The sequence below is a fragment of the Lathamus discolor genome, chromosome 10 (genome assembly GCF_037157495.1).
Source record: "Lathamus discolor isolate bLatDis1 chromosome 10, bLatDis1.hap1, whole genome shotgun sequence".
Classification (NCBI taxonomy): domain Eukaryota; kingdom Metazoa; phylum Chordata; class Aves; order Psittaciformes; family Psittacidae; genus Lathamus; species Lathamus discolor.
The window spans coordinates 5,093,254-5,105,486 of NC_088893.1; the positions used below are offsets into that span (position 1 = coordinate 5,093,254).

Consider the following 12,233-nt stretch of genomic DNA (forward strand, 5'->3'; position numbering starts at 1 on the left):
CACGCTCATACATGAAATCTCACTGATTTCATATGGTTCGTAAAGGTTTCATTAATTTTTCCTTCTGAACACATCACGCAGTGTAACAACAGTATCCATATTCGTGTAAACTGTGTTTTCTTTCAGATGATGTCCATCCTAATGAACACCATCATTTTTGAAGACTGCAGAAATCAATGGTCTGTGTCAAGACCGCTGCTTGGACTTATACTTCTCAATGAGAAAGTGAGTATTTAAGAAATGCCACCGGATTCACTCTTCATGTACTCAAATAGTTGAAATAATTATTGCATATAGAACAAAGCTGCCTGTTGCCCTGATTCAGATCCCCAATCTCTTTCCTTGGGGTCTTGCTCCATTATGCTCACAATAGGAGTGAAAAGTAGGGTTTAGCTCTTGTACTTAGTATTTCCCAGGTTAGTTCACAGAGGCTGGGTGGCTTCATTTTGATGAAGAATCCTCTCAAATCTCTACCCCAGCTTTTACACCCAAGCTTAGGTCATGCAAGTACATCATTAACCTTTCTGTAATAAATTTTATGTCTTCACTTTTCCAGAATTAAGCAGGAATAGGAGTTATACAAGCTCATCGGGCTTTTAGATAGAAATCTGAAACAAGAACTCCTTGGAAATCACATCAGAAAAATTGCTTCCTAGAAAAAGAGTTAACCAATTGCTTTTTCTGAAAGGTTTCACAGGAACAGCCAGCTTTGGGGGGTATTATCTGAGTGCTTACACTTAAGTACTCGCATTGATTGCAATTTGGAGTGTATGCATCTGTGGCAGATTCTGTAAACCAGGAAATACTCTGCAATTTGCCCTTTCAATAAAATCTGAAGCTATGAATTTGGATATACCCATCATGTTTCCCTTGTGACTTAATAGAGACGGTAGTGCCTGAAATGGAAACCATCTGAGTAAATGAATGCAAGTTGGTCTAAATGTGTGCATTTTTTGTATGGCAAGGCATTGTTTGTGAAGATCCTGACCTGTTGTATGCACCATACTTCAGAGCCAGCTCTAACTTTATTCTGAATTGCTTTATCTCTTGGGCAGTCACAAGCCTCAGTGTATTACTGCTTTGGAGAATGAATTGTCTATACAATAAGAGGGCGCTGGAAAAAAATAAGACACTAAGATTAGCAGCAACCGCATACATTAAAATTCAGACTGAAATCCCAGCTATGGAAGGAAACTAATAGAAGAAGAAAATATATCAAGAAGGGAAGCGCTGTCTCATCATTCACCTGTGCTGAAGGATCCAATTTTAGCCATATCCAACAGCACTGTCATTCATCTTCTTGGTGTGTTATTGTGATTTAAATCCAAGCTCTATAAGAGAGAGCAGTTCTTTTAAAATGATTGAGAGGGAATAAGGGCAAATTCAGTGTTTAGGAAAACTTTATGACATCACAATATTATACTTTACAGATGGAAGCAATATTTCCTACTTTGGAAGGAAAACTAATCATTTTCTATCTGCTCTGAGTCACTGCATCATTATAAAAGTGGGAAATAAGTAGTTTTGTGCATTCCCAATCTTGTTCAAGACGACACTTTTGTTTATATAATGCTTCTGATTTATAGCGTGTAAGTATTAGCCTGACTACATATTAATTATGTGGTTTTGATGCTTCAGTAAGAGAAGAAATTAAATATTTCACTTGAAGATAAAACCACGAAGCTGTAAATCATAAGGAATAAATTTGTGACTGGCAGAATATTCTTTTTACTGAAATTAGACTAGTTCTAATGATTATGTGTTTCGCTTAGCAGACATGGATATGTACAAGTACCTTTACTTATGAACAAGTCTTACATTTCTTCTGGAAGGGTGGAGAACAGGAAATAGAATTTACGATATTTGTATTGCCCCTTTTGCATCAAGGTTATTTATTTCGTGTTCAGAAAAAGTAGGACACGTACTTATATATGGCAGTAAAAGTCATTTTTTCTTGGCTCATTTCAGTGCACAGCTGGTTCATGTATTGAAAATGGGTTCCTATATTTCAGGTAGGGTCTCTGTCTCTGCAGCTTCTGAGGTAGCAAACATACGCTTACCATGTTTTACTGCTTGTTCTCTTCCTCTTTTGTGTTAATGAGATCTTCTTTGCCTGTAATTCATCTCGAAGGGAAGGCATCGAGTTTACTTGGGGACACAGAGAAACTGGGATTTATACTCTTAGCTTGTGCTACTAGGGATAATTATGCCAAAATGGGAATCATTCTCAAGAGTCCAATGTAAAACAATGCTAAATCTTTTGAGACAGCATCAGCTTAATATGAAATAGGATGGTTGCACATGGCTCCTGACATTGTTTCTGCACTGAAGTGCAGCAGCAAGTTTGAATCCTAAGCACAAGAGGTTGGCACAAAAACTCTCTGCATCCAATGATATAGCAACCATGTCTCCTCCTTGCTGTTGTCCTTCAACCAAAGAACACAAGCAATCGAGTGTACAGGCAAAAGTGATGTTACTGCAGAGAAGCCCTAGAAACCCCAGGGCTCAGAACAGCTCCCCAGTGTTGAAACGGTGATGTCGTGGGATGCTGTAGTCATTAACGGTAGTCAGAGATTGATGTTAATACTTTCATTTATTAGTTTGAATGAAGTTGTTCTTATAATGCCTGTTGTCTAAAAACAACTTGCGGACACTGGGCAAGGTCTCAGGCTTGTGGCCTTCTCTACACTGAACTCTGCATTTGTCACCTTGAGACAGGGCTTTTGGGAATGTGCTTGTTGCAGGCAGATATTTCATCTTTTACACCAGCCCCCAGGCGATTTTCAGTTTTGAGTTCCTAAGTAGTTTGGGACCCAGCTATTTGATCAGCTGCTGCCTTCACTTCCAGTACTGTTGCAGTGGTCAGCAAAGATGTGTAATACAGGATGTTTCTGGTTTGAAAGGAACTGGTTTGAGGGCAAGTCATTTGCCAAGCTGACATTAAAGCAAACACTTCCTATCATCCTGCTGAGTTGTCAGGGCTTAGTATTAGTGTTACGGTTTTACTACACTTTCTTTTGTTATCCCATACTGTTTTGTGTGTACAGAAGAGCTGTAATTTTGATGGAAAAGATGTGTGTTTGGTTTGAGATTTGTTTAAGGTTTAACCCTGTTAAAGGTTTTAGAAGAATCTGGCAAACTAATCCCAGACTGTTGTGCTTTCTGACACTCTGTGACACCCTCAAGTTATGTTAACATCAAATGGCCACTAAATTTTGCATACAAAAAACTGATTTTCAGCCTACTTTTTAACAAGCTATCTTGTTACACACCTGAAATTTGGGGAATACCGGCAATATTCCTCCTGACTGCAATATCAGACTGCTCAGAAACTTTGCCAGGTACTTGGGCACAGCTTCATCAGAATGGTTCATTCTCCTCTGAATAATTGTCTGTATCAGTGCTTATACCATGGATGTGCTTACGCCCAAGGCCATAAGACTTTGACTGACACAGCCAATATAATAAAGACTAAACAGGATTATATGACTTGCTTGGCTGTAGTAGTAAGGTAATGGATAACACTAGAGGTCCCCTCCTGCTCCATATTTTTAGCCTAAACCAAAATTTTCCTGAGGTGATAAAAAGTTCTATTTTAACTGTCTATAGATCTGCCAGAATATGATGGGAATAGTAATATAAAAAAGTCATATAGATTACTTAGCTGCTAAAGAAATGAAGGTGAGTCTGCCTTGTCACAGCACTGAAGCAATTAGAGCCTGCAGCAAATTTGCACCATTCTGAAAGACTTGAAAAGTGGTCAGGGATGTTTCTGCCACCTCTCTTAGGTGGCTTTCTGTGCTGGAACTGGTTAGGTGGCCAACACCAAGTGGAAAATTGGCATGTCAGCCTGTACCACTGAACTCCAGTCACTGCTGGTGCAGTCCAGGAAGGCAGCATCTGAAACCCAGTGCAGATAAGAGCTCTGTGTGCTGCTTGCCAGACTCCTTTCCTAGGGGGCAACATAGGAAGCACTTGCTCAAGAGTGCTCCAGGTGTAGGTGAGTAACTCTGGGTTTAAATTTCCAGACCTCATTTTTAATATTCTCTGCTTTGCTGTCACAGTACTTCAGTGAGCTGAGGGCAACCTTGATAACCAGCCAGCCTGACAGCAAACGGGAAGTCCTTGACCAGTGCTTCAGAAATCTAATGGAAGGAGTTGAGCAAAACCTTTTGGTAAAGAACAGAGACAGGTAAGTAAATTGGAAAAAAATAAAAGACAAATGGAAAATTTAACTGGGAAAAAATATAGGAAGTATTCCAGGTAGCCATAAACTGCAGTTCCTGTTGAAAGGGGCATAATACCCTCAGAGAATTCATCCCTAGACTTCACAGTTAAAGCCTGAACATTTGATAATTATGAATTTTCTTGGTCAGAAATGTGTTTCCTGATGTAATCCGAAAGTCAGGGTTTGCCAGGCTGCAGCTGCTGCTTTTTCACTTGGGAACAAGCTGCCTCATTTCAGCAGGTGAGCCTCAGAGCTTCCTTTCTCCAACCTTGAACCCCTCTGATAAAACACTTGCTTCAGCCTCTGTCGGTGCTGCTGCTCTGGCGTGGCTTTTTCTTGCTGCTGTTGGGGTCAAGCAACTGCCTGTGAAGTGGCAAGATGAGAAGGGATCCAGTGGGGGCACTTACTCGTGTAGATAAATGAGGCAAGGAATCCTTTAATACTTCTTTAACATGAATTACAAATCCACCCAGTCTTGCCCTCATTTGAAAAACAGAATAGAAAACTTCATGAAAGCAGTGGCAAGGTTTTCTGCATTTAGTGTTCACACTAGTATTTTGTTCCCAGCTAGCTGCATTTTCTCTTCATGTGCATTATTCAACCAAAGCAAACCTTGGAAGTATAGAGACACAAAATCCAGACTGTGGAGCTTCCTGGGAAGCTTGAAAGAACCTGGAAAGGGGCTTGGAGAGAAGTTACAGCTAAAACCATTTAGTGGTCTTATTTCTCTGACGTCTTCTGTTTGTTAGTGTGAAAATTATGTTGAGCTTGTTTAATTCTCAAATAGTTTTGCATTAATTATGGTCTCCACATTTTTATTTCGTTATCTTATTAAATTCTGGTACTAAGGGTGCAAGTTCCTTATGGCCTGAGTGTGGATGGTGCCAGAGACAGGGGAATTTGGAAGCAAACGCAGAGAAACACAGAGATCATATCTACGGCACTAATAAATCAGACAGACTTTGTGTGTAACTTGTGTTCTGGATCAGCAGAAAACCTGGGGAAATGGCAGAGAGCCACCGGGAAGGAGGAGAATGCCTGTTAAAACAAAGGAAAACTGAGCCGACCGTGGCAGGCTGTAGGATGTAGTCTGACCTTAGAGCTGTACATGCCAAGGGGATTCAGTTGACTTGACAGTCCTTTAGGATTTAAAAATTAAAAACTGAGTAAAACTCATTCTTACAGCTAGTTTCTTAGTTCCATAACTATTTATATTTATTGAAAGCAAGGAGTCCTTAAGATAACATTGTTTTCTGAGACAAACAGAAGTGATGCACCTTTTCTCTGGGCTGCCCTATTCTGAGAACTGCAGGTGTAAAGGACAGGGAAGAGCTTCTGCCTAAACACTCATCTCAGTCTCCCCTCTGGCAGGTTAAAGCCGTTCCCCTTGGCCTGTCCCTACAGGCCTTGTCCAAAGCCCCTCTCCAGGTTTCCTGCAGCCCCTTTACGCACTGGAGCTGCTCTAAGGTCTCCCCAGAGCCTTCTCTTCTCCAGGCTGAACAGGTTGAATCCAGCTCCCTGTGCTCAGCCTGTTTATGGCATGGACAGAGGCTTCCATCTCTTGGGCTGCCAGCAGATACTAGATTTGGCAAATGCTAGATTCAAATATCCATGGACTGAAAGGGGATTTTCATGTCGAAGCACTGTGGAGTCCTCTCACATAGGCAGTGGTGCGGAAGCTCTCGGAGAGCTTTTGTGGGAGCGCAGGCAGGGAGGAATGGGTGCAGGTGTTGGGGGATAGGCATGATTCAGTCGAACAAGCAGCTCGTCTGTCTCAGTAGCATCCGCCTGTCTAACTTGGAAAGACTTTTAAGCCATCACTTCCCCAGCAAGCAGCATGAGTTAATATGATGGCTTTTCTGTTTTCAGCTGTTGATTTGTAATCCTGCTCAGATCTATCCTGTGGAAGAGGAGGCTTCTTTTAACTGCGATTGTTTAAAATTGAGCAGAAATCAATTTCCATTAGTAAGGAAATAAGCACAAATGTAAAAAATTATGAATAGAATAAAGAATAAACTCCTAATGGCATCCTGTATTTCCACAACATGCCCCGGTTTACCACAGTGCTAGATGTACCCATCCACTGCAGTGCAGTGGAGGCAGGCAGGAAGGGTTATTCTCCCTGGTCCTGCACAGAGACCTTTGCTGAGATCCCATCAGTTTTCCAAGCACCTGTCCAAAGAGTCCTCTGCAGGAAGGAGCCCTAAGGAGCTGTTCTAGGGAAGCTTTATTAGCTTCACTATAGTGAGCCAGCAAAGTCTGACACAGTTAAAGCAAATAGCATTGAGGCAACAAACAAAAGAACATTTGAAAAGCCCTAAATGCAGGGTGTGATACATGTCTGGCATTGTGAATCTTGTTTCGATGTGGTTTTTGGTTGGTTTTGGTTCTTCAAATGCATACATGAGATGTGATAAATGGCAGTTAAACTCTTTGTCTGGGGTAAGGATAGGCCAAGGGAGTAGATCAGATTTGGGCTGTCACACAGGCTGAGTCAGAGTTGACACTCAGTCCTGGATGCGATGGCCACCAGACAGACTTCACGTCCTGCACCTTGCTGCTAGAGAACTGTTAGGGTGTATTTTTGTGAGTTCATTCTGTGCCAGATGGGTGATGGTACCGCGTTTCACTGAGAGACAGGTTGAACTCTGACACCACTCACGAGGGAGGAAGGTAGGTGGAGAAAGCCAGGCCTTGATGGCCATCTGGACGTGTCCCAGAGAGACCATTGCTGGAGGTTTGAGAGAAGTGACATGTTCCAAGTCACAGGAGATGGAAAGGTTTCTTGTTGCATTGATTTCCCAGCTGACTTTTAAAATGTTCCACATTTTCACATGTGGTAGGCTGAGTTTCCGATACTGCCCATGCATGTTTACGTGCTCATTGGTATTTGATAGGACTGGTTTTGAGGGCACCTGATGATTCTGTTTGTGAGTTTTCCTCTGTTTTCCTTCTCATTTCAAATTTCCATTATTGTTTTTATTCTTAGGTTTTGCAATAAATCTCTCACAGTATCCGGTCTCCTTTAATCAAACATTTGGCTTTTCCTTTTCCCAGGTTCACTCAGAATATGTCAGTCTTTCGCAGAGACATGGCTGAAGCTCTGCGCAACGAAGGGGCGTCGGATCCCGTTACTTTAGATATGATGAGTTGACAGTGACTGTGGGACCAGAGCACTGACTAACAAACAGCCCTGAACGTTTGGGGACCCACTTACATTGTTAAGATAGATTTTTGACCCTTGTGAAAACTATTTTTTTAAGATATCTTCTCCCTTTTTGTATCTCTGGCCTAAATGGTAAGGATTTATAACAGTGAAAATGATGGAAAATCTGAGTTTGAAGAACATTTTCAGCCTTTCTTATCAAAATTTATTATCCTGTTACTTTATCTTTATGGAGCAGTGTAGAAACAGTACTTAACCAAAGAACAAAATAAATATGCATTCCTTCTAAACTTGTATCAGTAAATGATTCTCAGCTCTACACATAATAGTAAATAATATCTTATCAGTTAAGAATTCCCCAGCTCACTCTGAGGTCGTATTTGTTTGAACACGAGATGAAAGCCAGTGCGCATTTTATATGACAGCTTCCTGAAATAATAAAATTCACTATTTTTTTACAAAATGTTACATATTTCTTTTCAGCACGGTTAATGACAATGTGGACAACAATGTGGAAGGCTAAAAATGAGCATTTTAAGCTTAATGTGTAGCAGGAAATCTGAGAATGTAAGCACAGAAGAAAATAAAGTTGTTAAAACACTGTTTAAAAAGAACAAAATCTATCCACCACTACAAGAAAAGCAAGCAAATAGTTACAGAGACTTACAGCCCATGTATGAGCAGCATGTGGCGCAATGAAGATGAATTTGCGCATCTGAAACAGCAACTTCAGCAGCTTTGTCTCCACCTCTCAGGGGACGGTAAGTTCAGCATCTACCAGAACAAGATCCCTGCCCCAGTCCAACACTCACGCTGGAACTCACGACCCTGGGCAGTGGGAACCATCAGTGTGGTCCATGGTGGGCAGGAGGCACCGCGTGAGCTGCAGAAACACGCAAATGAATTGAAGCAAGATCTACCAAAAACCTGAACTGTTTAAGCAGTAAGTTCAGGTAGTAGCAAAGCTGTTTGGTGCCATTACAGACTCTTGGGATTGGGTTTGATTTGTCTTGGGGTTTTATTACTATTTTTTCTTACGTAAATAACTGATTTAATGTGTTTTTCATGCTTACACTTGTGCATTTAGTAATATTTCCCCACTGTTTAGATAAGAATGGGGATTTTTAATGGTGGTCAGCAGGGAGGAAAAGTTCATACCAGTATTTCTTACTGCCGCCTTCCCGTTTTTTTCTTTGCAACTGTTACTTCCCTGCACATTTTGAAGTTGGAGGATCTAAATCTGGAAGGAAGTAATACTGTTGGGCAGTTTTCTGTGTACTTTTAAGCTCAGCTGGAGAAAGTATTTAATCTGCAGCCAGAGGCTCTGAGTGCCAAGAGAAAGTAGTCAATTGAGGTTACTCAAAAGCTGCAGATTTGGGGTGTTCCTACATGCAGCCTGGTGCTGTGTGCCGAGCTTTGGAAACTCTGCAGGCAACGGATGATCCTTATCAACACATTGAGCACGTGTGGATTGGTGTGGTCATTAACTTTCCATTTTGATCCTTAAAGGAAACCAGGATTTGTGCTGCCAAATGCTGCAAACCCCATCTCAGGAATGTGCGTGGAGGTCTCAGGGTGAGCTGGGACTTGGGGCAAGATTTCTCCATGCTCCTCGTCCATGGTGCCTCTGTGGTGCTGCATCCCTAATGGCAGTTGTGATGGAGAAGCCCTCATGTGGCCTCACAGGTCTGTGTGTTGGTGTCGCAGGCTCAGATGAAAGCTGATGGGCTCTGTGACTCCACTTCCTTTGCCCAGCAGTGGAAATAAGTAGTGGGTGCACACCATGAGTGTGTGCTCGCACACCAGCCCATTTCCTGTTGAAATCTGAGCTGAAGCTTGGCATACTGTAAAGGAGGAACCTGTGTCCCCATAACTTGGCACCGAGGGTTTAATACTTAATAACTTGCTTTAATAGTTAATAGCTTGTTTTAATACATGGCTACAGACTCTGAAAATTGCCCTTTAACACATCCCTTGTTATAACTTTAAAGTGAGATTCTCAAGAGCATCTTATAAACTGGGCAAGCTCAAGACACGTGTTTGAACAGCATTTCAACCTTGGTTAACGATTGACAACAGGAACTTATTTGGAGTAGCTGGTGGTATAAATACACTTGCTTTTAGGTTAGGAAATGGATAGTATAGCAAATAATGTGGTTTATGGCTCCAGATTCTTTGCTGAGAGTCTTTACTGTCAGCTTTTGAAAAGGGCGCTGTCAAAGTGGTACAGCCCAGAACTGCCTCGTGTTTACAGAGCACGTGTAATGCCTTGTGTGCTTTTTATAAGGACAGAATTGCCTTTAGAGGGGATAGAATTTTATTTCTCCTTTTAAGGAAAAAAAAAAAAGAAAAAGGTGGAAATAAGGGAATGGGAATGTCCGGAAGGAGACACCTTTCAGACCTGGAGTGCTGTGTGCTGTCATCGCGGCAATCTGACGGGAGCCTTCAGCAATACAGTCTATTGAACGGTGTCCCTGCCCATGGCAGGGGGTTGGAACTGGATGAGCTTCGAGGTCGCTTCAACCCAAACCAGGCTGGGATTCTGTGACTCTAAACCAGGTCTGATTCTCCCCAAAATGTGGTTTATATCATCACAGTGAAAAGCACCAACTGCTGAATCCCGGGTACCTGTCTGCCCCCCTGCAGGGAAGAGCAAACTCCCCTCGAGCAGCCTTCACCGCTGCACTGGAGCAGGCAAAGGCAGCTTTCCAGGGGAAACAACAGTTTTATTACCTCGCCCTGCCTGCATAAGGAGGCTTTGAACGAAGTCAGCCACGGTATATGCACACCTTACCGAACAATCCTTAGACTTGTTAATGTTTTATTGTAGTGCGAGTTTATGATGACAGCAAACCTTTCAAACTGCAGAGGGATAACACGCTTCCTTGCCATATTAAAAAATAATGTTAGTGTAGATTTTATGTCCCATAGTTTAGGCTGCTGTTAAGAGGCGCTTCTTTGACAATATTCTTTTTGAGGTTTACAGAAAGCATAATAAAATATGTAAGTTACATTTCTACAAACAAAAGCCATAACATAAGTTATTTATAAGCGTGAGATCCAAACAGTATCACGATAAATAAACCTTAATGGATACCTGTGGCATCCATCCTAATGTAATTTGCCCAACAAAAGTCATATTTAGTAGAAAAACCTGGCAGCAGCTGCGTGTTGGTGTATAAAATAAGAATGAAAGAGAGAAGGAAGCTGTGTGGGAGCACCGGCTTTAGGCTCAGCCCTGTGCTACCTCCCAGCCTTCGCCTCCTACCTGGGGCTGGTGCTGCTGCTCAGGGAGACCAGATGTCTGCATCTTTCGGGGTTTGTCCCCGGTACCAGGACATGCTCTGTCGGCTTCACTGCAGCCTGATTTTATCAGAGATGGCAGAAAGAAACTGAGCCCCATCTGCCCGTCATCCTCAGCTCTCTTCCCTTTGAGCTGTGGTTCCTTCCCCAGCCCTTCCCCTGTACCTTCCCCATCTCGTCTCGTCTCATCTCAGGCATTCATGGACCAGTGCATAGATTTTGAACTAAAACAAAGTTTTGGCTTTTTTAATACGATGTTTAAGGTTACCAGCCCCATAAAGATGTGCTTTGAAATGTGAATTGAAACCACGAAGTGCGTTCATCCTCCCGGGCTGCAGCCACCTTTAACTGCGCCCTGTGAGTAGGTTTAACTGTTTCCCTGCGCCGAGGTTTTATCACCAGTCAGCCTCCATTCACTTGAGCTCCTCCACGCAGGGGAGGGACACGGGGACTACACTTTGGCTGATGGGAAAGGCGCTGATGAGGGCAGCGCTCAGCCCCCCCAGCCTGCCTGCATGGATGGAGCTCTCCTGGCTGCAGCCAGGACGGGTACAGCCCTCCGGAGCTCGCAGCAAAGGGCAGAGCGGGGCGGCCTTTAGGCTGCTCCGCACCGGAGCTCTGCCTCGGGAAAGGCGGCCCCGCTGTAGCCCCCCGGCACCCGCTCTGCCAGCACCAAGCGCCGGGCGCTGGCGCTGCTCCCGCAGGAGCGAGCTGCGGCCACGAGAGCAGCGCCGCGGGGGCCTTTCCATCCCCAGGATGTGCAGCCAGGCCGCTGCTGTGTCCTGGGGGCTGTTGGCTCGCACCCCGACCAGGAGGACTCTGCAGGACGAGGTACAAGGGCAAAGACCACATCCCCCTGCTGCGTGCCCACCTCAGCCCCTGCCCAGCCGTCCCCTCGGCTGCGCCCGAGCTGCTTTTGGCTGCCCCCTCCTCCTTCCCCTTCCCACACCCGGCTGCAGAGCACCCGTGTCCCCCTCCAGCCCGGACCCCACTGTCGCCCTGCCAGGCCCGCAGGGATGCTGCTTCCAGAGCCACGGATGAAGAACAATGTTTTGGTGCTGCCTTCCACACGAACTGTGTGTCGTCAGTGATGTGCTGAACACCCAAAAGCGCGCCGGGTTTGTGCAGCAATATCCATGGAGAGCAGGCTGTGGAGAGCAGACCCTGCTCGTTCTGAGGGCTGCTGCCAAAGCCAGGAGCTAAAGCAGGAGCATCTCAGCATCTGCTGCTGCTTTCCCTTGCAGCAAGATATCGCTGTTCCCTGTCACCCCATGGGAACAGGCGGAACCTGAAGCAACAGGCGATCCCTTTAGGGGATGGCAGGTGCCTCCTGCTGCCCTGTGCGGGGCTTTGGCAGCAGGCTCAGGCGCACGTGGCTCCTCAGCTGCCCAGCATTAGAGACCAGCTCCCAGCATGTGAGCTCCTGCATGCTAAAGGAGGGTCTGAGGACCACAGAGGGGTCTGAGATGTGAGCACTGACATAGCCTTTAGTGTCCTGTTAAAGAAAAGGGATTTGTTTGTGGCTGTGCGACCACC

General features: G+C 44.2%; 1 protein-coding gene across 2 annotated transcripts in view; it reads left to right on the forward strand.

The window, feature by feature from the left end:
* Window positions 1-7,684, forward strand: part of RANBP17 (RAN binding protein 17) — a 156,126-nt gene extending 148,442 nt beyond the window's left edge. For both annotated transcript variants that reach the window (XM_065691080.1, XM_065691081.1), the window contains exons 26-28: window positions 127-225; window positions 4,065-4,192; window positions 7,286-7,684. In XM_065691080.1, coding sequence (XP_065547152.1) covers window positions 127-225; window positions 4,065-4,192; window positions 7,286-7,382 — 324 coding nt within the window. In that variant the 3' untranslated portion in view covers window positions 7,383-7,684. The remainder of the gene's footprint in view (window positions 1-126; window positions 226-4,064; window positions 4,193-7,285) is intronic.
* Window positions 7,685-12,233: the final 4,549 nt, after the last annotated feature.